We start from the raw sequence: 26418 nt of genomic DNA, 5'->3' as shown, positions 1-26418 counted from the left end.
TAGTAGGCTCTATTGTTTGCTGGTTTACCTGGAGAGTTTACCTGGAGAGAGTTTCGGGGGTCAACGCCCCCGCGGCCCGGTCTGTGACCAGGCCTCCTGGTGGATCAGCGCCTGATCAACCAGGCTGTTGCTGCTGGCTGCACGCAAACCAACGTACGAGCCACAGCCCGGCTGATCAGGAACTGACTTTAGGTGCTTGTCCAGTGCCAGCTTGAAGACTGCCAGGGGTCTGTTGGTAATCCCGCTTATGTGTGCTGGGAGGCAGTTGAACAGTCTCGGTCCCCTGACACTTATTGTATGGTCTCTTAACGTGCTAGTGACACCCCTGCTTTTCATTGGGGGGATGGTGCATCGTCTGCCAAGTCTTTTGCTTTCGTAGTGAGTGATTTTCGTGTGCAAGTTCGGTACTAGTCCCTCTAGGATTTTCCAGGTGTATATAATCATGTATCTCTCCCTCCTGCGTTCCAGGGAATACAGGTTTAGAAACCTCAAGCGCTCCCAGTAATTGAGGTGTTTTATCTCCGTTTTGCGCGCCGTGAAAGTTCTCTGTACATTTTCTAGGTCGGCAATTTCACCTGCCTTGAAAGGTGCTGTTAGAGTGCAGCAATATTCCAGCCTAGATAGAACAAGTGACCTGAAGAGTGTCATCATGGGCTTGGCCTCCCTAGTTTTGAAGGTTCTCATTATCCATCCTGTCATTTTTCTAGCAGATGCGATTGATACAATGTTATGGTCCTTGAAGGTGAGATCCTCCGACATAATCACTCCCAGGTCTTTGACGTTGGTGTTTCGCTCTATTTTGTGGCCAGAATTTGTTTTGTACTCTGATGAAGATTTAATTTCCTCATGTTTACCATATCTGAGTAATTGAAATTTCTCATCGTTGAACTTCATATTGTTTTCTGCAGCCCACTGAAAGATTTGGTTGATGTCCGCCTGGAGCCTTGCAGTGTCTGCAATGGAAGACACTGTCATGCAGATTCGGGTGTCATCTGCAAAGGAAGACACGGTGCTGTGGCTGACATCCTTGTCTATGTCGGATATGAGGATGAGGAACAAGATGGGAGCTAGTACTGTGCCTTGTGGAACAGAGCTTTTCACCGTAGCTGCCTCGGACTTTACTCTGTTGACGACTACTCTCTGTGTTCTGTTAGTGAGGAAATTATAGATCCATCGACCAACTTTTCCTGTTATTCCTTTAGCGCGCATTTTGTGCGCTATTACGCCATGGTCACACTTGTCGAAGGCTTTTGCAAAGTCTGTATATATTACATCTGCATTCTTTTTGTCTTCTAGTGCATTTAGGACCTTGTCGTAGTGATCCAGTAGTTGAGACAGACAGGAGCGACCTGTTCTAAACCCATGTTGCCCTGGGTTGTGTAACTGATGGGTTTCTAGATGGGTGGTGATCTTGCTTCTTAGGACCCTTTCAAAGATTTTTATGATATGGGATGTTAGTGCTATTGGTCTGTAGTTCTTTGCTGTTGCTTTACTGCCCCCTTTGTGGAGTGGGGCTATGTCTGTTGTTTTTAGTAACTGAGGGACGACCCCCGTGTCCATGCTCCCTCTCCATAGGATGGAAAAGGCTCGTGATAGGGGCTTCTTGCAGTTCTTGATGAACACAGAGTTCCATGAGTCTGGCCCTGGGGCAGAGTGCATGGGCATGTCATTTATCGCCTGTTCGAAGTCATTTGGCGTCAGGATAACATCGGATAGGCTTGTGTTAATCAAATTTTGTGGCTCTCTCATAAAAAATTCATTTTGATCTTCGACTCTCAGTCTGGTTAGCGGCTTGCTAAAAACTGAGTCATATTGGGACTTGAGTAGCTCACTCATTTCCTTGCTGTCATCTGTGTAGGACCCATCTTGTTTAAGTAGGGGCCCAATACTGGACGTTGTTCTCGATTTTGATTTGGCATAGGAGAAGAAATACTTTGGGTTTCTTTCGATTTCATTTATGGCTTTTAGTTCTTCCCGCGATTCCTGACTCCTAAAGGATTCTTTTAGCTTAAGTTCGATGCTTGCTATTTCTCTGACCAGTGTCTCCCTGCGCATTTCTGATATATTGACCTCTTTTAGCCGCTCTGTTATTCTTTTCCGTCGCCTGTAAAGGGAGCGCCTGTCTCTTTCTATTTTACATCTACTCCTCCTTTTTCTTAGAGGAATAAGCCTTGTGCATACATCGAGTGCCACCGAGTTAATCTGTTCTAGGCATAAGTTTGGGTCTGTGTTGCTTAGTATATCTTCCCAGCTTATATCGGTTAGGACTTGGTTTACTTGGTCCCACTTTATGTTTTTGTTATTGAAGTTGAATTTGGTGAATGCTCCCTCGTGACTAGTCTCATTTTGTCGGTCTGGGGCTCCACGCATACATGTCTGAACCTCAATTATGTTGTGATCTGAGTATATTGTTTTTGATATGGTGACATTTCTTATCAGATCATCATTGTTAGTGAAGATGAGGTCTAGTGTATTCTCCAGTCTAGTAGGCTCTATTATTTGCTGGTTTAAATTGAATTTTGTGCAGAGATTTAAAAGCTCGTGTGAGTGTGAGTTTTCATCAGAGCTGCCTCCTGGTGTTATTACTGCAACAATATTATTTGCTATATTCCTCCATTTTAGGTGCCTTAAGTTGAAATCCCCCAGGAGCAAGATGTTGGGTGCAGGAGCTGGAAGATTTTCCAGACAGTGGTCAATTTTTAACAGCTGTTCCTGGAATTGCTGGGATGTTGCATCCGGAGGCTTGTAGACTACCACAATGACTAGGTTTTGGTTCTCGACCTTTACTGCTAAAACTTCCACTACGTCATTTGAGGCATTAAGCAGTTCTGTGCAAACAAGTGACTCTGCAATGTACAGGCCAACCTTCCCCCCTTTTGCCTGTTCACTCTGTCACATCTGTATAGGTTGTAACCTGGGATCCATATTTCGTTGTCCAAGTGATCCTTTATGTGGGTCTCAGTGAAAGCCGCGAACATTGCCTTTGCCTCTGCAAGCAGTCCACGGATGAAAGGTATTTTGTTGTTTGTTGCTGGCTTTAGACCCTGTATATTTGCAAAGAAGAATTTCATCGGACTGGTGGTATTGTTGGTACTGGGGGGGGGGGATTTTTTTCCGGCATTAGTATCTGTATCTGTTGGTTTGGAGTGGAGGCCATCGACTGTGGTTCCACTCCAGGAATGACTGGATTTGGTGTACGATTTCTGCCATTTCCTGCCAGTTTTTTTTCCTCCCTGGCACTAAAAAACCTCTCCCTCTTGAGTGGCTGTGGCTACCCAGGTTTTCCCATGGCCTGGATGTTTTGTATCTTTTTGTCCTATTTAGATGGTGTGCCTGGCAATTTAAGTTATAACAGTCTTTCCTGTATTGAAGAGGTACACATTTCAGGGTGAAAGAGCTTACAGGAAGGGAGTTTGCATTTTCCTGTTGTCATATGGGCACGGCATTTTCTAGGGTGGTCATAGTTGCACGTCCCGTCTGTTTTTCCAGATTTCCCATGTCTGGAGATACCAAGTGCATAGTATGTGCACAGGCTTGGTTTCCGTTTGCCTTGGGTTTCTGTGACTGTATTCCCTGTTGGTGCATGTTTACCTGTCTTATTCCTATCCTCCCTAGCACCAACAATGGAGCTCCCACCAGTTGTTTTTGGTAATATATCCTCACTATTGCTAGTGGAGTCCTCTTGTTTGCTATTTCCTGTGGTATTTCTAGTTTGCAATATTGGTTTTATCTTATCTTTGACTACACTTGTTTCCCCACTACGGCTCCTGTCCCCTATGAGGTCATTTATATGTATTCCTTCCTGCGTATAATTCCCGACTACCTGGACAAAATCTCCAGCTTCACCATTACTGTCTCCCAGGACAGCTCCTCCAGCTTCACCATTACTGCCTCCCAGGACAGCACCTCCAGCTTCACCATTACTGTCTCCCAGGACAGCACTATCAGCCCCACATTTACTGACAACCAAGAGAATGGTGAAGAGCAGGAATTTGAGGTAATCAGTCCCTCGGCCTTGAGTCGATGTGGTCAGTAAATATGAGGGTTAAGGGAGCCAGACATGCATAATGCATGTCTGTTGCAGTGAGAGTGAATCTACAATGAAGGTGGGACAGACAGCAGATTGTGTAAGATTATCAGAGTATTGCACAAAATAAATATAACACACGTGCAATACTTGAGTATCTTTATAGTGGAAATGCTTAGTCAACCAACACTGATGAAGATGGAGAAACAGGGATGATATATGGGGGAACAGTATTGATTCATTACCAGTAATGTATTAATGTTGGTAGAATTACCGACAATGTTAAGTACCAGGACACAGACGGCTTGACATACATCCTGGAGAGTGAAATAATAATAATATAATAATATTTTTATTTACTACAAGTACATGATACAACTTACACAGACCATAGCTGACATCAATGACATACTACTATATAGAAAGCTGTTTGATATGCTGAGTATTTCGGGCGAATTAGGTCAGTTTTGTCCCAGGATGCGACCCACACCAGTCCACTAACACCCGGGTACCCATTTTAAACTGATGGGTGAACATGGACAACAGGTGTCTTATGGAAACACGTCCCTAATGTTTTCCAGCCGTATCGAAGGAGATTTGATCCCCGGACTTGAGTGTGTGAGCTGATCCAGCTACGGGACACCTCAACGTTGTCACGGTAAAATGTCACACTACTTGTACTTGTGTCTTTTTACCTGACATTACCAAGGAAAACTGATGGTGGCATTGATGTTAATACAGGTGGTGTAGATAGTGGGAAGTTAGAAATAAATCCACCAGTAGGGAACGCAGCCACAAAAAAAAAATCCTGGCAAACAGAAATCAAATCTATGCAAATTCTGGTCTACCTGATCAAATTGGGAACGTTTTATTCCCATTCCTTTTTAATTTAAAACTTGTGTCCTTTCCATTACCCTCCCAGATTTGGGTACCATCTTTACCAGACCTCTGGGTACCAGGCTCATACAGCATGTGCTGTGGTAGCACTCTAAGATTAGCCCGTCCATGACATAAAAAACCTACTGGGCAGTCAGTGGCAGGACTGAACATCAAGGACCCCAATGGGAATAAGTCAAGGATCCCAATGGGAATAAGCCAAGGATCCCAATGGGAATAAGTCAAGGATCTCAATGGGAATAAGTCAAGGACCCCAATGGGAATAAGTCAAGGATCCCAATGGGAATAAGCCAAGGATCCCAATGGGAATAAGTCAAGGACCCCAATGGGAATAAGTCAAGGATCCCAATGGGAATAAGTCAAGGATCCCAATGGGAATAAGTCAAGGATCCCAATGGGAATAAGCAAAGGATCCCAATGAGAATAAGTCAAGGACCCCAATGGGAATAAGTCAAGGATCCCAATGGGAATAAGTCAAGGATCCCAATGGGAATAAGTCAAGGATCCCAATGGGAATAAGTCAAGGATCCCAATGGGAATAAGTCAAGGACCCCAATGGGAATAAGTCAAGGATCCCAATGGGAATAAGTCAAGGATCCCAATGGGAATAAGCCAAGGATCCCAATGAGAATAAGTCAAGGATCCCAATGGGAATAAGTCAAGGATCCCAATGGGAATAAGTCAAGGATCCCAATGGGAATAAGTCAAGGGCCCCAATGGGAATAAGTCAAGGGCCCCAATGGGAATAAGTCAAGGGCCCCAATGGGAATAAGTCAAGGGCCCCAATGGGAATAAGTCAAGGGCCCCAATGGGAATAAGTCAAGGGCCCCAATGGGAATAAGTCAAGGATCCCAATGGGAAAAAGCCAAGGATCCCAATGGGAATAAGTCAAGGACCCCAATGGGAATAAGTCAAGGATCCCAATGGGAATAAGCCAAGGATCCCAATGGGAATAAGTCAAGGATCTCAATGGGAATAAGTCAAGGACCCCAATGGGAATAAGTCAAGGATCCCAATGGGAATAAGCCAAGGATCCCAATGGGAATAAGTCATGGACCCCAATGGGAATAAGTCAAGGATCCCAATGGGAATAAGTCAAGGATCCCAATGGGAATAAGTCAAGGATCCCAATGGGAATAAGCCAAGGATCCCAATGAGAATAAGTCAAGGACCCCAATGGGAATAAGTCAAGGATCCCAATGGGAATAAGTCAAGGATCCCAATGGGAATAAGTCAAGGATCCCAATGGGAATAAGTCAAGGATCCCAATGGGAATAAGTCAAGGACCCCAATGGGAATAAGTCAAGGATCCCAATGGGAATAAGTCAAGGATCCCAATGGGAATAAGCCAAGGATCCCAATGAGAATAAGTCAAGGATCCCAATGGGAATAAGTCAAGGATCCCAATGGGAATAAGTCAAGGATCCCAATGGGAATAAGTCAAGGATCCCAATGGGAATAAGTCAAGGACCCCAATGGGAATAAGTCAAGGATCCCAATGGGAATAAGTCAAGGATCCCAATGGGAATAAGTCAAGGATCCCAATGGGAATAAGCCAAGGATCCCAATGGGAATAAGTCAAGGACCCCAATGGGAATAAGTCAAGGGTCCCAATGGGAATAAGTCAAGGATCCCAATGGGAATAAGTCAAGGATCCCAATGGGAATAAGTCAAGGATCCAAATGGGAATAAGTCAAGGATCCCAATGGGAATAAGTCAAGGATCCCAATGGGAATAAGTCAACGATCCCAATGGGAATAAGCCAAGGATCCCAATGAGAATAAGTCAAGGATCCCAATGGGAATAAGTCAAGGATCCCAATGGGAATAAGTCAAGGATCCCAATGGGAATAAGTCAAGGATCCCAATAGGAATAAGTCAAGGACCCCAATGGGAATAAGTCAAGGATCCCAATTACCTGGAGTTTACCTGGAGAAAGTTCCGGGGGTCAACACCCCCGCGGCCCGGTCTGTGACCAGTCCTCCTGGTGGATCAGAGCCTGATCAACCAGGCTGTTACTGCTGGCTGCACGCAAACCAACGTACGAGCCACAGCCCGGCTGATCAGGAACCGACTTTAGGTGCTTGTCCAGTGCCAGCTTGAAGACTGCCAGGGGTCTGTTGGTAATCCCCCTTATGTATGCTGGGAGGCAGTTGAACAGTCTCGGGCCCCTGACACTTATTGTATGGTCTCTTAACGTGCTAGTGACACCCCTGCTTTTCATTGGGGGGATGTTGCATCGTCTGCCAAGTCTTTTGCTTTCGTAGTGAGTGATTTTCGTGTGCAAGTTCGGTACTAGTCCCTCTAGGATTTTCCAGGTGTATATAATCATGTATCTCTCCCGCCTGCGTTCCAGGGAATACAGGTTCAGGAACCTCAAGCGCTCCCAGTAATTGAGGTGTTTTATCTCCGTTATGCGCGCCGTGAAGGTTCTCTGTACATTTTCTAGGTCGGCAATTTCACCTGCCTTGAAAGGTGCTGTTAGTGTGCAGCAATATTCCAGCCTAGATAGAACAAGTGACCTGAAGAGTGTCATCATGGGCCTGGCATCCCTCGTTTTGAAGGTTCTCATTATCCATCCTGTCATTTTTTTTAGCAGATGCGATTGATACAATGTTATGGTCCTTGAAGGTGAGATCCTCCGACATGATCACTCCCAGGTCTTTGACGTTGGTGTTTCTCTCTATTTTGTGGCCAGAATTTATTTTGTACTCTGATGAAGATTTAATTTCCTCGTGTTTACCATATCTGAGTAATTGAAATTTCTCATCGTTGAACTTCATATTGTTTTCTGCAGCCCACTGAAAGATTTGGTTGATGTCCGCCTGGAACCTTGCAGTGTCTGCAATGGAAGACACTGTCATGCAGATTCGGGTGTCATCTGCAAAGGAAGACACGGTGCTGTGGCTGACATCCTTGTCTATGTCAGATATGAGGATGAGAAACAAGATGGGAGCGAGTACTGTGCCTTGTGGAACAGAGCTTTTCACCGTGGCTGCCTCGGACTTTACTCTGTTGACTACTACTCTCTGTGTTCTGTTAGTGAGGAAATTATAGATCCATCGACCGACTTTTCCTGTTATTCCTTTAGCACGCATTTTGTGCGCTATTACGCCATGGTCACACTTGTCGAAGGCTTTTGCAAAGTCTGTATATATTACATCTGCATTCTTTTTGTCTTCTAGTGCATCTAGAACCTTGTCGTAGTGATCCAATAGTTGAGACAGACAGGAGCGACCTGTTCTAAACCCATGTTGCCCTGGGTTGTGTAACTGATGGGTTTCTAGATGGGTGGTGATCTTGCTTCTTAGGACCCTTTCAAAGATTTTTATGATATGGGATGTTAGTGCTCTCGGTCTGTAGTTCTTTGCTGTTGCTTTACTGCCCCCTTTGTGGAGTGGGGCAATGTCTGTTGTTTTTAGTAACTGTGGGACGACCCCCGTGTCCATGCTCCCTCTCCCTAGGATGGTAAAGGCTCGTGATAGGGGCTTTTTGCAGTTCTTGATGAACACGGAGTTCCATGAGTCTGGCCCTGGGGCAGAGTGCATGGGCATGTCATTTATCGCCTGATCAAAGTCATTTGGCGTCAGGATAACATCAGATAGGCTTGTGTTAACCAAATTCTGTGGCTCTCTCATAAAAAATTCATTTTGATCTTCGACTCTCAGTCTGGTTAGTGGCTTGCTAAAAACTGAGTCATATTGGGACTTGAGTAGCTCACTCATTTCCTTGCTGTCATCTGTGTAGGACCCATCTTGTTTAAGTAAGGGCCCAATACTGGACGTTGTTCTCGATTTTGATTTGGCACAGGAGAAAAAATACTTTGGGTTTCTTTCGATTTCATTTATGGCTTTTAGTTCTTCCCGCGATTCCTGACTCCTATAAGATTCCTTTAGCTTAAGTTCGATGTTTGCTATTTCTCTGACCAGTGTCTCCCTACGCATTTCAGATATATTGACCTCTTTTAGCCGCTCTGTTATTCTTTTCCGTCGCCTGTAAAGGGAGCGCCTGTCTCTTTCGATTTTACATCTACTCCTCCTTTTTCTTAGAGGAATAAGCCTTGTGCATACATCGAGTGCCACCAAGTTAATCTGTTCTAGGCATAAGTTGGGGTCTGTGTTGCTTAGTATATCTTCCCAGCTTATATCGGTTAGGACTTGGTTTACTTGGTCTCGCTTTATGTTTTTGTTATTGAAGTTGAATTTGGTGAATGCTCCCTCGTGACTAATCTCATTTTGTCGGTCTAGGGCTCCACGCATACATGTCTGAACCTCAATTATGTTGTGATCTGAGTATATTGTTTTTGATATGGTGACATTTCTTATCAGATCATCATTGTTAGTGAAGATGAGGTCTAGTGTATTCTCCATTCTAGTAGGCTCTATTATTTGCTGATTTAAATTGAATTTTGTGCAGAGATTTAAAAGCTCGTGTGAGTGTGAGTTTTCATCAGAGCTGCCTCCTGGTGTTATTACTGCAACAATATTATTTGCTATATTCCTCCATTTTAGGTGCCTTAAGTTGAAATCCCCCAGGAGCAAGATGTTGGGTGCAGGAGCTGGAAGATTTTCCAGACAGTGGTCAATTTTTAACAGCTGTGCCTGGAATTGCTGGGATGTTGCATCCAGAGGCTTGTAGACTACCACAATGACTAGGTTTGGGTTCTCGACCTTTACTGCTAAAACTTCCACTACATCATTTGAGGCATTAAGCAGTTCTGTGCAAACAAGTGACTCTGGAATAAGTCAAGGATCCCAATGGGAATAAGCCAAGGATCCCAATGAGAATTAGTCAAGGATCCCAATGGGAATAAGTCAAGGATCCCAATGGGAATAAGTCAAGGATCCCAATGGGAATAAGTCAAGGACCCCAATGGGAATAAGTCTAGGATCTCAATGGGAATAAGTCAAGGATCCCAATGGGAATAAGCCAAGGATCCCAATGGGAATAAGTCAAGGATCCCAATGTGAATAAGTCAAGGACCCCAATGGGAATAAGTCAAGGATCCCATTGGGAATAAGCCAAGGATCCCAATGGGAATAAGTCAAGGATCTCAATGGGAATAAGTCAAGGATCCCAATGGGAATAAGTCAAGGACCCCAATGGGAATAAGTCAAGGATCCAAATGGGAATAAGTCAAGGATCCCAATGGGAATAAGCCAAGGATCCCAATGGGAATAAGTCAAGGACCCCAATGGGAATAAGTCATGGATCCCAAATGGGAATAAGCCAAGGATCCCAATGGGAATAAGTCATGGATCCCAATGGGAATAAGTCAAGGATCCCAATGGGAATAAGTCAAGGATCCCAATGGGAATAAGTCAAGTATCCCAATGGGAATGAGCCAAGGGTCCCAATGGGAATAAGCCAAGGATCCCAATGGGAATAAGTCAAGTATCCCAATGGGAATGAGCCAAGGGTCCCAATGGGAATAAGCCAAGGATCCCAATGGGAATAAGTCAAGTATCCCAATGGGAATGAGCCAAGGGTCCCAATGGGAATAAGTCAAGGACCCTAATGGAAATAAGTCTGGAAATAAGGAACTCTGACGTTTTTGGGTTATCCTAGTTCTCTCTACACATATGCTGATATGTATGATAATCTATGTATTTGTGTATACCTGAATAAACTTACTTACTTACTTACTAATGGTACTTAGGTGTACCTGTACCTAAATAAACTTACTTAGCCCATTGACTTACAGCCATTGGGGGTCCTGGATGAACGTAATATTGGGCATTTTTAGGAATAAATTCTCGGCAAACTCACATAATTACCTATTGCTTCACTTAACTGTAATAATAATAATAATAATAATAATAATAATAATAATAATAATAATAATAATAATAATAATAATAATAATAATAATAATAATAATAATAATAATAATAATAATAATAATAATAATAATAATAATAATAATAATAATAATAATAATAATAATAATAATAATAATAAAATAATAATAATAATAATAATAATAATAATAATAATAATAATAATAATAATAATAATAATAATAATAATAATAATAATAATAATAATAATAATAATAATAATAATAATTTAGTGTTTTCATAAAATATTTAGGTCTGTTTTTCACAAACGCAGGTTTATTTCCATGTTAAACACTACAGTTATTAACAACTATATCATGTACTAATCAAAATTATTGATTTAGAACAAAGACATAACACAACAAAAATGAATAATGAAGGAGTATTTGATGAAAGAAAAGTTAATAATTGTTTATTTATGTAAAAATCATTGATTGATGTAGATAATACAAACCTGAGATAAGGATCAGCGTACCACCACAGCAGCACATGTCTGCTGACATGTCTGTCTGAGGTGTTTTATAATATTTATTTATTAACACCATGGCGCCAACTATTCAGAAGAAAATATTCATGAGGAAGCTCAAGAACAGTCAGAAGAATAAACTGAAATTGTTGAAAGTTAAAGAAAAAGAGAAAGTCTCTGTTGTTTCTGGTAAGATTGTGGTGAACGTGAGGCTCTTGATCCGAGGAGGTGGGGGTTATCCTTCCCTTCCTTGGATCAAGTTTAATGAGTTACTTTACTTAGGTATAGTTATACATAAGTATTGTTACGGAAATTTAGGTGGTTAGAAATGTACATGGTGACATGTAAATTACCTGGTTGACCCCAATGGAAACCAGGAACCCAATGGAAATAAGTCACTTTGTCTGATATTTTTTTGGGGTTATCCTGGCGGGTAATTTGCACTATTTATGATAATTGTACTTGTGTACCCATGCCTAAATTATACTTGCCGCCTATAAAAAATCCTTGGGATCATGTGACCCCTATGGATTTAGTGCTTCAGTGTGAGTAACAAAAATGTGCTTTCCACTTTTGGTTATCCTGCATTATTTTTCATGTGGAAAAAGACACTTATGTACAGTTCAGGACATTTATTAGAGGAAACATTTCGCCACTCGTGGCGAAATGTTTCCTCTAATAAATGTCCTGAACTGTACATAAGTGTCTTTTTCCACATCTTGTCGGTATCACCATACCATTTCCTCATTATTTTTCATGTTATATGTGATTTCAGTTGTAATCGTCCAGAAATGTGTAAAGTCGTAGCTGAATAAGCTTACTTTTTGCTTGAATTGCTAACCATAATGAGTTGTTGACACATAAAGACCCATTAAGATTGATTTTGTTGGAATTTTTTTTTTTTTTAATTTGGAGGGTTATTTACCCAGAACGACCCAATAAAGTCTGTCATTGGGATTGTCTTATTTCCATTTTGGTCATTTCCTTTTCCCCAGGATGCGACGCACAACAGTCGACTATTACCCAGGTACCTACTTACTGCTAGGTGAACAGGAGCAACAGGCATGAGGAAACCTGCTTGACATTTCACCTGTGTCAGACTCTATCCCTGGTCCCTCGGTGCCTGAGATAATGGCGCTTTCAACTGAGCCAATTGTATACCTTATTGAGCCCTAACTCCTGGAAGTTCGGGAAAAATATGCTGTCCAAACATGGGTGGGATTGAGAAAGAAAATAAGGTTTCCTCCAGAAAGGGAAACGGCTACACAATCTTTCTAAATCTGAATCTGCTATTTTGATTTTTTTTTTCATGTTTAGATATTCTCAGTACATGTATTCTAAATTTTATATTTCTTGATACAAATCCAAGCATTTGAAGCATCATGAGTGAAAAAAAGGCAAATTAATTAATTTGGGGGATACAATAAGTCACTTTGCTTTTTTTTTTTTTTTTTTTGTTATTCTAGGTAATTTACACTATGTATGATAATTGTATTTATATGTACCTCTGCCTAAATAAACTTAATGTTTTGATTGGAAAAGTGGCAGAAATAAAGCACCAATAATGTGTGGTAAGTAATCTTTATTCAGGTTAAATCTGCAGATGTTTTTTCAAGCTGCTATTTTGAGTTTAATGCTTGCCTTAAGCTCATGGATATAATAGGGATTTAGTTAAGATAAATTAAGATTGTACAGTAGTGAAAATTGTCTACAGGTACGATACATATTTTTTCTTTGCCAGAGGAAAAGTTACCTGAGGATGAAACTGAAAGGTTGATCCACTGTCATCCAGTCCTCGGTAAACGACCTGCTGGAGATGAACCTGTACCCAAAAAGAGTAAGTAATACCAAACATTCTAAGAATGTTATACAGTATACTGTTTTGGTTACTGATGAATTTGTCATGTTCATTGTCATCAGTGTGCATTGATTCATTTAGTGGAAATCATTGTCAAATTTTTGTGTATAGCCCTTGTGGCTTAGTGCTTCCTTTTGATTATAATAATAATTGTGCTTTAAATGGCAAATTTATGTGATCACAGGTTTTTTTGCAGTTCATTTGTATCACCCATATTTGCTCTTACAGTTAAGTTATAATGTTTATATGAACTGTCTAAATCTTTGAGAGTCATTCAGTGAAAGAAGTAGTGGAAGATCTAGCCTTGATCTTCTTGAGAGAAAGCACCTGTTTCCTCATGGATTGTATTGGTAAACAACTCAATATATTAAAATTCTAATTATATTCTATTTACTGTTTATTCTGTTAAAATTCAGTAAAGGCTCCAGTGCTATATCATAGTATATTTTTTGTAACCATGGACTTGGGTAATCTTAAGCCAAGTTCCTCATGATTAATATTTATTTTTTTCCTTCAGAAAAGAGGAAGAAATTAAAGATTGTAGAGGAAACACTGGATGCTGGAGCTGATAATGAAGTCCAGCCTGAAGCACAACCCAAAGAAATTAAGGCGGCTCTCACAGAAAAAACAAAGATGAATGAATCTCTTGAAGAGAAGGAAATGGATAAAAGCAAAACAGAAAACAATGATGAGGAGGATGAAGGAGAGACTGGCTATGAAAGTGAAGAGGGCAAAAATGGTTAGTAAAAAATTCTACTCTTATTATTATTGGGAGTTGTCATGTTATTGTGGGTTCGGTGTTTGCTGGTTATTTTGATGACATTTATATGCTCTGTATTACACTTGTGCACTTGATCTTTCTCCTTTTACAGGCTTTTTCTCTTTTATCACCTGATTGATGTTAGGAACTGGTTTAACATACATATTTGCACACTAATAATAGTTTCTAGGGACTACTTTGAATATATAGGTTTACTTGTCACTGTGTGTGTGAGAGACAGAGAGAGATAGATAGATAGAGAGAAATGAAACACTTATTTGACATCAAAACTGTGATCCATTTGTTTTCTCTTTACATTAATGCATTTAATTTTTGCTCTTCATTTTGTTTTTTCTCATTTGTTTCACAGGGAACATCTTTGTGGGCTCTTTCACTCCTTCAGATAATATAAAGAAAATACACATAATAATGTGAAGTAAATGGTTTTAAAAAATGACAAGTTGAAGTAACACTTGTGCAACATTTGGGAATTTTTATTGTGGAAACGTTTCTTCAGCCAGTGGCTTCTTTAGTCCAATACAGACAAGAACGGTGAAGATGATTCTCAAATGTTGTACAAAGTGTCTCATTCTTCAGCACAGTAATACCCTTATTTTTCTTCTCTAGGTACTAGCACACTTGGGTTTGATACAGCAACAAGCAGATCATTTGATAGTCTTCGCAGTGTTATCTCTGATGAAACCATGAAAGCCATCGATCAAATGGGGTTCACAGAAATGACAGAGATTCAAGCCAAAGCTATTCCAAATTTGTTGGAAGGACGAGATTTACGTGGAACAGCCAAAACTGGTGCCGGCAAAACCCTGGCTTTTATTATTCCTGTTGTAGAATTAATATACAAGTTGAAGTTTAAGCCAAGAAATGGTAAGCAAGGCCTCTCTTTATTTTTTCAGGATGCAGGTGAAAGATAAATTATTATTGCACAATATTAATATACCCCTGCATATACTACTTGCACACTTGGCCCTTGCTCAATGGCTTAGGGACAGGTTACAAGGTTCAGTAAATAATTTGCATTTTCTATGGACACCCATGTTGTAACTTGATATGTTGACTGTTTAAGTAATATTTTATATATAATTCCTATTTTTTTTTTGGGGGGGGGGGGGATTGGGAATGTAAATGTGTATCTTCTTTGGGTCACCCTACTTTGGTGGGACATGGTCATCAAGGTTAAAATTATGGGAATTGGTCACAACAAAGGGATAGACAGCTATTTCACATGTGCAAACTATAATATCAGTAATTCTAGTTATTGTTATTTAGGTACTGGTGCCATCATTGTGTCTCCAACACGTGAACTGTCCATGCAGACCTTCGGTGTATTGCGAGAAGTGATGCAGGAACACACGCAGACCTACGGGCTCATTATGGGAGGTGCTGATCGCAAAAGTGAAGCACTGAAACTAGCCAAAGGTAAAATACTGTATTTTATTATAGTTCATCACATTGAGTAATCTCCACAATGCGATGAATTAAATTTTTATGTTAACTTTTGGGTTTGTAATTTGTTTTTAATTTAGCATTTAATTACTGGTAATTTAGCATCTTGGATACAGTTTAAAGAAAGTTTCCTATTTTTGTTAATGATCTTTTAAGGGTTTTCTAATATTGCATGTGCACTGTGGGTTATTTTGGGATGTGAGTGAGTTTGGTAAATAGAATTTAGTAGGCATGGCAAGTTGAGGTTTGTATTATTGCTCTTATGTTTTAATTAAAAATTTCTCTCTACAGTAGTATACTTAAAATTTCTTTATTTTTTATTTCAGGAGTAAATATATTAGTGGCTACTCCAGGAAGGCTTATAGATCACTTGCAACACACACCACATTTTATGTATAAGAACTTGGTATCTTTGGTTATTGATGAAGCTGATAGAATCTTTGACGTGGGATTTGAGGAGGAAATGAAGCAGATTTTGCGAATATTGCCTAGTAAGTTTTTTTTTTTAACATGTCGGCCATTTCTCACCGAGGCAGGGTGACCCAAAAAGAAAAAAATCAGTGTACAGTATGTTTCCAGTGTATAGATAAAGGGAATTATTGCAAAGTAGGTTATAATTCATATTGTTGAGCTTCAATAGAGCCTTATAGAGGGGCCACAGATATATCAGATCACTTTCTAGTTGTAGCTACACTGAGAGTAAAAGGTAGAAGGGATACAAGGAGAATAGAAGCATCAGGGAAGAGAAAGGTGAAGGTTTATAAACTAAAAGAGGAGGCAGTTAGGGTAAGATATAAACAGCTATTGGAGGATAGATGGGCTAATGAGAGCATAGGAAATGGGGTCGAAGAGGTATGGGGTAGGTTTAAAAATGTAGTGTTAGAGTGTTCAGCAGAAGTTTGTGGTTACAGGAAAGTGGGTGCGGGAGGGAAGAGGAGCGATTGGTGGAATGATGTAAAGGGAGAAAAAGTTAGCATATGAGAAGTTTTTACAAAGTAGAAGTGATGCAAGGAGGGAAGAGTATATGGAGAAAAAGAGAGAGGTTAAGAGAGTGGTGAAGCAATGTAAAAAGAGAGCAAATGAGAGAGTGGGTGAGATGTTATCAACAAATTCTGTTGAAAATAAGAAAAAGTTTTAGAGTGAGATTAACAAGTTAAGGAAGCCTAGAGAACAAATGGATTTGTCAGTTAAAATTAGGAGAGGAGAGTTATTAAATGGAGAGTTAGAGGTATTGGGAAGATGGAGGGAATATTTTGAGGAATTGTTAAATGTTGATGAAGATAGGGAAGCTGTGATTTCGTGTATAGGGCAATGAAGAATAACATCTTGTAGGAGTGAGGAAGAGCCAGTAGTGAGTGTGGGGGAAGTTCGTGAGGCAGTAGGTAAAATGAAAGGGGGTAAGGCAGCCGGGATTGATGGGATAAAGATAGAAATGTTAAAAGCAGGTGGGAATATAGTTTTGGAGTGGTTGGTGCAATTATTTAATAAATGTATGGAAGAGGGTAAGGTACCTAGGGATTGGCAGAGAGCATGCATAGTTCCTTTGTATAAAGGCAAAGGGGACAAAAGAGAGTGCAAAAATTATAGGGGGATAAGTCTGTTGAGTATACCTGGTAAAGTGTATGGTAGAGTTATTATTGAAAGAATTAAGAGTAAGACGGAGAATAGGATAGCAGATGAACAAGGAGGCTTTAGGAAAGGTAGGGGGTGTGTGGACCAGGTGTTTACAGTGAAACATGTAAGTGAACAGTATTTAGATAAGGCTAAAGAGGTTTTTGTGGCATTTATGGATTTGGAAAAGGCGTATGACAGGGTGGATAGGGGGGGCAATGTGGCAGATGTTGCAGGTGTATGGTGTAGGAGGTAGGTTAGTGAAAGCAGTGAAGAGTTTTTACGAGGATAGTGAGGCTGAAGTTAGAGTATGTAGGAAAGAGGGAAATTATTTCCCAGTAAAAGTAGGCCTTAGACAAGGATGTGTGATGTCACCGTGGTTGTTTAATATATTTATAGATGGGGTTGTAAGTGAAGTAAATGCGAGGGTCTTGGCAAGAGGGGTGGAGTTAAAAGATAAAGAATCACACATAAAGTGGGAGTTGTCACAGTTGCTTTTTGCTGATGACACTGTGCTGTTGGGAGATTCTGAAGAGAAGTTGCCGAGATTGGTGGATGAATTTGGTAGGGTGTGCAAAGGAAGAAAATTAAAAGTGAATACAGGAAAGAGTAAGGTTATGAGGATAACAAAAAGATTGGATATCAGATTGGAGGGAGAGAGTATGGAGGAGGTGAATGTATTCAGATATTTGGGAGTGGACGTGTCAGCGGATGGGTCTACGAAAGATGAGGTGAATCATAGATTTGATGAGGGGAAAAGGGTGAGTGGTGCACTTAGGAGTCTGTGGAGATGAAGAACTTTGTCCTTGGAGGCAAAGAGGGGAATGTATGAGAGAGAGTTTTTACCAACACTCTTATATGGGTGTGAAGCATGGGTGATGAATGTTGCAGCGAGGAGAAGGCTGGAGGCAATGGAGATGTCATGTCTGAGGGCAATGTGTGGTGTGAATATAATGCAGAGAATTTGTAGTTTGGAAGTTAGGAGGAGGTGCGGGATTACCAAAACTGTTGTCCAGAGGGCTGAGGAAGGGTTGTTGAGGTGGTTTGGACATGTAGAGAGAATGGAGCGAGAGAGAGTGACTTCAAGAGTGTATCAGTCTGTAGTGGAAGGAAGGCGGGGTATGGGTCGGCGTAGGAAAGGTTGGAGGGAGGGGGTAAAGGAGGTTTTGTGTGCGAGGGGCTTGGACTTCCAGCAGGCATGCGTGAGCATGTTTGTTATGAGTGAATGGAAACAAATGGTTTTTAATACTTGACGTGCTGTTGGAGTGTGAGCAAAGTAACATTTATGAAGGGGTTCAGGGAAACCGGCAGGCCGGACTTGAGTCCTGGAGATGGGAAGTACAGTGCCTGCACTCTGAAGGAGGGGTGTTAATGCTGCAGTTTAAACTGTAGTGTAAAGCACCCTTCTGGCAAGACAGTGATGGAGTGAATGATGGTAAAAGTTTTTCTTTTTCGGGCCACCCTGCCTTGGTGGGAATCGGCCAGTGTGATAATAATAAAATAATAATAATTTATCCTGTATCTGTGTTGAATGATAGAGAAAGTGTTTCTTTTTTGGGTCACCCTGCCTCAGTGGGAGACTGCCGTCGTGTTAAAAAAAAAATTCCATTGTAACATTTTTGATAATGCTATATTTTTTTTCCAAAATAGGAACACATTGGTTAAGGAAGTTAGCTTTTGTTCTTAAGAATGTTATATCATGAAACCAAATATAATTTTTACCCAAAAAATTTAATGTTATGTATAATTATTTCTAACAGTTGTATTTGATATCCTTACCCTCTTCTAGAAAAAAGGCAGACAATGCTTTTTAGTGCTACAAAAGACAGTCGAACTGATGAGCTGTCTAGACTTGCTCTGAAAACTGAGCCTATGGAAGTGGATGTTGATTGTAACAAAATCACTGCCACAGTAGAGGGTCTGGAGCAAGGTAAGAGGCAGTATGCTGTTTGTGTCAAAATATTTGTAACTGTTTAATATGATGCATGATATGTAGACCTGCATTAAATTTCAATTGGTTTCAGTTTATTGTGAAGAATAACCAATGCTTATTAGAGGAACTTTTAGGTAGTTTATATGTTTGATGTACCTCATCTTTCATGGGCTCACCTACTATCCGTCTTTGTATTCCCTTCAAGCTGACCTGTGATCGTTCAGTCTATCTGCTTCTAATTTTTCTCATTATCTTGCTTTTTTTCTGAATTAAATTTAGAACTTTGTTTTGAATACTCTTCCAAATTCCCTTACCGACTGCTGCAACATCTTGTCTGAATCTCCTGATACCACTCTCATCTGAAAAACTTAGCTGTGATAACTTCTTTATATCGGATTACTATCTTTTTTGGCCCACATCTCTCCCATGTGTATACACTAGTATTCATGCCATATACAGCCACATCTACAAACATACTAAACAATTGCAGCATCATTGTTAACGACCAACTCTTACTGGAAATCATTCTCCTTTTGTTCACACCTTTAGTGTGAACAAAAGGAGAATGATTTCACTTGCTGTAGTTAAGAGACTATATGATTAAAGTAGTATTTTGTTTTAGATCTGTAAGCTTTTAATAAAGACAAAACTGCTTGAAATAATACCAAAATATAGTGGATAATTATGTAACTTTTAATACTTTTATTCTCTTCCAGCTTATTTGATTTGTCCAGCAGACAAAAGATTCCTGGTGTTGTACACATTTATTAAGAAAAACAAGAAAAAGAAAGTTATGGTGTTCCTAAGTTCATGCATGGCTGTCAAGTTTTACCATGAACTCCTAAACTACATTGATCTCCCGGTGATGTGCATACACGTAAGTATTTTAGTCATGCTTATTCTTATGCTGGGTTATGTAGTCTCATTTGTGCAAATTTTCAAATGTTTACCTGTTCTTAGTTTGTGTTTTGTAAGCCTGTACCCTCCAAATAATATATACAGTAATCCTTTGCTCTATATGGATTCTCTACACAATTGAACTATAATTTGCAGTGGTTAGATTCCTGGAAACGATATGAATGTGGAAACCTCAGAGAGGGGTTTGTGCATCAAGAAAAAAGATGTTGGGGAAACTAGAAAGTTGTGAATACAAGAAACACCAGTTACTGTACAAAGTTCAACTGTCTGCAGATTGGCTATGTGCTATATTAAGTATTTTTTTTTTTTTCAACTAGTCGGCCGTCTCCCACCGAGGCAGGGTGACCCAAAAAAGAAAGAAAATCCCCAAAAAGAAAATACTTATGCTAAAAGGGTGGGTTACCTAAAGCAAGGTACACCTATTTTCTTTAATATTTATATTAGTCATTAGTACTTAAGTTTTCTGATACATCTATGTTAAGTTTTGAAAGAAATGCAATTCTTTTTTATTTAATAGGGCAGACAGAAGCAGGTGAAGCGGACCAACACATTTTATCAGTTTTGCAATGCGGAATCAGGCATCCTGCTGTGCACAGATGTGGCAGCTCGAGGTTGGGATATTCCTGCTGTGGACTGGATTGTACAGTATGATCCTCCCGATGATCCCAAGTAAGTGTTGTACACTTTTTAATCTCTATATAGGCATCTGGCTCTGCCTCTAAACTTTCATTTGACTGATGAGATTGAGCCCTGTCATGTGTATAAGAGTGTAGGCAATTATTTTTTGTTTAATAATTCTAGTAAAATTTGAAATACAGTGGACCCCCGCATAACGATGGCATCACATAGCGATTATTTCGCATACCGCTTACTTTAATTGCAAAAATTTTGCCTCACATACCGCTTAAAAACCCGCTTACCGATTTTCTTCCGAGACGCGCTCACATGTTCCGCCGGGTGGCATTGTTTACCAGCCAGCCTCCGCGGTAACATCCAAGCATACAATCGGAATATTTCGTATTATTACAGTGTTTTCGGTGCTGTTTCTGGAAAATAAGTGACCATGGGCCCCAAGAAAGCTTCTAGTGCCAACCCTGTGGTAAAAAGGGTGAGAATTAGTATGGAAATTAAGAAAGATTTTGAAGGGTTTGGGGCTAACCCTGAGAAGCCTATGCCAGTTGTGGAATCCATTGTGCCTACTTCAAAAATTAAGGAAATGTGTGCACAGTGGGTTGAACTGCAAACCTTTATGGATGAAAATCACCCTGACACAGCTGTTGCAAGCCGTGCTGGTGACTATTTCAATGACAATGTTGTGGCCCATTTTAGACAAATCGTAAAGGAACGGGAGGTACAGAGCTCTATGGACAGATTTGTTGTGCGACAGAGGTCCAGTGACTCTCAAGCTGGTCCTAGTGGCATTAAAAGAAGAAGGGAAGTAACCCCGGAAAAGGACTTGCTACCTCAAGTCCTAATGGAAGGGGATTCCCCTTCTAAACAGTAAGAAGATAATGCTCTCCCCTCCTCCCATCCCATCAATCATCACCAGATCTTCAATAAAAGTAAGTGTCATGTAAGTGTGCATGCCTTTTTCAGTTTGTGTGTATTAAAATTAACATTTCATGTGGTAAAAAAAAATTTTTTTCATACTTTTGGGTGTCTTGCACGGATTAATTTTATTTCCATTATTTCTTATGGGGAAAATTCATTCACATAACGATTATTTCGCATAACAATTACCCCTCTTGCACGGATTAAAATCGTTAACCGGGGGTCCACTGTACAAGCACTGCCTAAATGCCATCACTGGCATTTAGACACCCACCAGGAGGGAATGAAAATGTTAAACAAAAGTGATGTGTTTAATGTCTAACTAATTAAGAAAGTAGGTCTTCAGATATTGTTATCCTTCAGGTGCATTCTAATAAGAGACACTGGAATAATATCCGAGAAAATAAGCATAAGAAAGCCAAACCATTTTTTTTTCAACAAGTCGGCCGTTTCCCACCTAGGCAGGGTGACCCAAAAAGAAAGAAAATCCCCAAAATGAAAATACTTTCATCAGCATTCAACACTTTCACCTCATTCATACATAATCACTGTTTTTGCAGAGGCACCCAGATACAACAGTTTAGAAGCATATATAAAGATACAATATAAAAAGTGACCTGAAATAATTACAATATCAGGGCCCCAATTATATATATATACCATCCTATTACACATCCCACCAAACTGCCAATATCCCAAACCCCTCCTTTAACCCTTTGAGGGTTTCGGACGTACTAGTATGGCTTACGACCCAGGGTTTTTGACGTACTAGTACGCCTAAATTCTAGCACCCTCAAATCTAGTGGGAGAAAGCTGGTAGGCCTTCATATGAAAGAATGGGTCTATGTGGTCAGTGTGCACAGTCTAAAAAAAAATCCTGCAGCACACAGTGCATAATGAGAAAAAAAAAACTTTGACCATTTTTTTGGAATAAAACAGCGACTTTGCACTGTATTTTCGTATGGTATTTATTGTTGTATTCTAGTTTTCTTGGTCTCGTTTTATAGAATGGAAGACATATTACAGAAATTGAGATCATTTTGACTGGTTTTACAATGAAAGGTACCTTGAAATTGAGCTCAAAGTAGCAGAAATGTTCGATTTTTACCAAATTTCAAAAGTAAACAAATCGTGCCAAGCGTGCAATACATGTCAACTGGTGAGTCTAATATTCTTTCACAAGTGCACCAATAATATTTATACCATTTTTTACACTAATGCAGTAGTCTGCATAACAGTAAATCTTATATTTTTTGTGAGAATAAAAATTCAAAGTGGAAAGCAAAAGAATATAGGAGGGGCCTTGAGACATGACTAATGACCAGAGGAAATGTCATTTTAGTGCCAGGAATGTCTTTCTTGTTTATTCTGGACCCTATTCGGAAATTGGCATCTTTTGAAATTTGTGTGAAATTGGCAAAATTGCTAAATTCTGACCACTGTACTGGATAGTTGAATTTCATAAATGGGTGGTTTCTTGCACCCATTCGATAGAAAAAATGGAGTTCTAGCAAAATATTCATGTTTTTTGTCAACTAGTACAGTGGAATTGGCCGAAAATGGGGCTCAAAGTGGGCAAAATCGCCGATGCGTAAACATCGCCGAGACCGCTAACTTTGCGAGAGAATAATTCCATAAGTTTTCCATCAAATTTCAAACTTTTGGTGTCCTTATGATCGGGAAAAGATTCTCTATCTTTTCATAAGAGAAAATAATTTTTTTTTTTTTTTAAATTTGGCCGACCCTGAGAACGAGTTTTGGAGAGGGCCTGTCGACCCTCAAAGGGTTAAAGTTCAGGCATTGTACTTCCCATTTCCAGAACTCAAGTCCGGCTATATAAAAATAACCGGTTTCCCTGAATCCCTTCACTAAATATTACCCTGCTTACACTCCAACACCTTGTCAGGTCCCAAAAGCCATTCGTCTCCATTCACTCCTATCTAACATGCTCATGTTAGAGGACGACCCCTACCCCACCTCCTTTCCCTATTTACATTGCACAGTATCATCAACAAAGTCTAGCCAGGTTGTGGGAGTGGCTGCCAAACCATTTATCATGGAATAATATCCGAGAAAATAAACATAAAAAAGCCAAACCATTTATCAGGATCTGCTCTCCATAATTAGGCCCTTCGAGGTTCCCTTTTTTTCTTTTAAGGCATTGACATGCCCAAGAGTTAGTATATTAAGTACCCTTCCTTGAATGTGGAGAAATTAGACTTAAAATTATTTTTTTTCTGATCCTTTATTATTACTATTACAATCGAAACTAAGTGCTAAACTCACAAGGGTCATACAGCACTAATTCTGATACTTTATATCTTCACTTGACAGGGAATATATTCATCGTGTGGGAAGAACAGCTCGTGCTGGTGGTAAAGGTCACGCTTTACTGTTCCTTCAGGAGGAAGAGATTGGGTTTGTGCGCTACCTCAAGGCTCACAAAGTTCATGTTGATGCAATGGACATTTCATGGAATAAAGTGGCCAACATCCAGCTTCAGGTTATGATTATTAAGTGTATTAGCAATTTTGTTAATAAAATTTGAAATACAGTGGTACCATGAGTTTCGAACTTAATTCATTCCAGAAGGCTGTTCAAGTGCTGATATTGGACGAATTTGTTCCCATAAGAAATAATGTAAATTAGGTTAGTCCTTTTCAGACCCCCAAAAATACACATACAAAAGCACTTACAATAATAAACTTACATAATTGTTTGAGTTGGGAGCTGTTCGAAACTCGAGGTACCACTGTATCAGCGTGTAGGCAATTATTTTCTTGTGTATAATAATTCTAAGTTTCAAATCTGCAGTTTAACTTGTAATTCTTTTTCTTCTCAGTTGGAAAAGTTGATGTCGCAGAACTACTTCCTTCACGCCAGTGCGAAAGAGGCATTCAAAGGCTACGTGCGGGCATACCACTCCCACCAGCAAAAGGATATTTTTAATGTTCACTCACTCGACTTGAAAAAGGTAATTGTCTGGCAGTAACATCGTCAACAGTGGTCCTCAACCCTCCTACACCAGTGGGCCACACTTGATGGTCAAATGTTTGATGAGGATCGCATGGTTTTGTAAAAATTAATTCATAATTTTATGCTAGGGCTGCATCTCCAGTCTGGAATTTTTTTTTTTTTAATAAAAAGTATTACAAAACTATTCAAAATAATATAGGTATTAATTTTTCCAAGAGTTTTATGCATGTATTAATTTGAGTTACATACTTAAATGGTCATTGGTTGTATCTATTAAGGTTTTGTATGTGACATTATAGGTTATATATCAGACTTATTGGACATAAAGTTGCATTAAGACCCCATGTACATATACTGCTCATATATGTGAAATTACTCCCACCTTTCTTAGCCTGTGCAATAGTTATTGTTTGATGCAGTAATCAGCACAATGATAAACCAAGTCTAACATTGTACAGGTTACCTGAGAATTTTAAAGGAAAAATTTCTGTTCTCAGATACAAAGACTAGGAGTCAACAGACACCTTCAAGGGAAATGCCTTGATGCTGGCAAAGGTCTCTTAATCCAAGGTTTTGGAGTTACTTCCCCCTTTTCTTGGATTAAACCTGATCCCTCATATTTCCCTGGTGCTTTATGACTCCAACGAGCTTTTTTATTCTGTATGAATATGATTTTTCTAAACTTGTGCTATCTTTTACTCAAGTAGGCTAACTTTACAAAGAAGAAAACACTTTCACTGTCAGTCATCCAATCACTGCCTTGCCAGAAGAGTGCTGACATCACAGTTTGTGTAAAGTCATATCCAATACAGTTGACAAGAGTAAGTCAGCTGAATTTAGTCACTTGACTGCAAAACCTCAGTAGTATTTAGAGTATTGTTGACTGGAATCTTCCCTCCAAGGGCATGGCTGTAAGAGAAAGTACTTTCATATAAATTGGAAATAATGTGCCACACATTTTTGGTTGAAAATAGGAAAAAAAATTGCAAAAGAGTACTATTTTTGGGAGTTAATTTCTATTTTTCTCTTACAGGTTGCAAAATGCTTTGGTTTCCAGGTCCCTCCATTTGTTGATTTGGGCGTTTCACCTGGAAGACGACCAGTCAAACGCGGTGGTGGAGGTGGTTATGGAGGAATAAACAAGAAGCAAGTGACAAAGACCAAAATCTTTAGGCAGTTTAAAAGCAAGAATTAATTGGATAACTGATTTTATGAGTAACATTAAAAAATAATAATACACTTTGTTTTGTTCTCAGTATCCAGCTTTATGTAATGTTAATTAGATATAGATGTACTACTTTGGTGTTTAGATATAACTATGCTAGCAAAATATTGTACCAAAATATTTAATGTCGGCAAAACTATAATTTAACTGTAATGTTAATGCTGAACACACAGTATTGTACTACTGTATCTGAGAACACACTTTTTCTTCACACAGTACTAGAGTTTGAAGACAGTATTAAGGGACATTATCAACATATAACCTAAATAAAGCAACTGCCTTCAGTAATTTATCATTTCCCATAGAAATAATGACATCAAGTAGTTATTTATGAGAAGACAATCCTGTGACCCTAATGGCAGTGTTGGGGTTTAAAGGCATACAAAACGAAGATGAGTATAATAGGTGGTTCAAATTGAAGTCTGTTAGATTTATGCAGCCATAACCCTTCAGTGGAGGTAGAATCATTTTTGCCATGCAGTGCTGAGTAATAGGATTTGACCTTGATGTGGATATTCTAATAATTTGCCACCTTTAGAGATTCTGTAGTCAGTGTCTGCTCTTGCATTTCCAAGGTTTTGTCTTATGGACTCATGCTCATGAGAATTTTCTAGCACTACTATTGTTATTTCTATACAGCTATTTTTCCAGATCATGCTGACAAAGACACTTGCAGAAGTCTTGTTTTTTACCAGTTTCTATTTCTACTGCTGTGCACATTGCTACCATGTTATTTTCATATTAGTTTTATTCTGTTTAGCAAAGTACCCCATGCTTAATTCAACAATTAAATTATAGGTATGTCCGTAAATGAAAAATGACTTGCACACATGGTTAGCTATTATCCAGTTTCAGGTATCCGTGGTAGGTCTTGGAACATATCCCCCGTGGAT

General features: G+C 39.6%; 1 protein-coding gene across 1 annotated transcript; it reads left to right on the top strand.

Annotated features, from left to right (window-relative positions):
• Positions 1–11227: 11227 nt before the first annotated feature.
• On the top strand, positions 11228–25539 carry pit (probable ATP-dependent RNA helicase pitchoune). The gene is made up of 12 exons (XM_053783563.2): positions 11228–11418; positions 12971–13066; positions 13605–13826; positions 14475–14732; positions 15135–15284; positions 15638–15802; positions 18712–18852; positions 19572–19732; positions 20291–20442; positions 23659–23827; positions 24167–24298; positions 25334–25539. Exons 1-12 carry the CDS (start codon positions 11307–11309, stop codon positions 25493–25495), a joined length of 1920 nt encoding a protein of 639 aa, XP_053639538.2. The 5' UTR covers positions 11228–11306; the 3' UTR covers positions 25496–25539.
• Positions 25540–26418: the final 879 nt, after the last annotated feature.

The sequence above is a fragment of the Cherax quadricarinatus genome, chromosome 34 (assembly GCF_038502225.1).
Source record: "Cherax quadricarinatus isolate ZL_2023a chromosome 34, ASM3850222v1, whole genome shotgun sequence".
Classification (NCBI taxonomy): domain Eukaryota; kingdom Metazoa; phylum Arthropoda; class Malacostraca; order Decapoda; family Parastacidae; genus Cherax; species Cherax quadricarinatus.
Note: the sequence above shows the minus strand (reverse complement) of the source record. Positions and strands in the feature narration are given on the sequence as shown.

Bases quoted from the DNA above. Each gene is read 5' to 3' on its own strand.
- pit (XM_053783563.2), top strand. From the start codon at position 11,307: ATGGCGCCAACTATTCAGAAGAAAATATTCATGAGGAAGCTCAAGAAC. The intron at 19,733-20,290 runs GTAAGTATTTTA...TTTATTTAATAG, and splicing joins TCCCGGTGATGTGCATACAC to GGCAGACAGAAGCAGGTGAA. The intron at 23,828-24,166 runs GTTATGATTATT...TTTTCTTCTCAG, and splicing joins TGGCCAACATCCAGCTTCAG to TTGGAAAAGTTGATGTCGCA.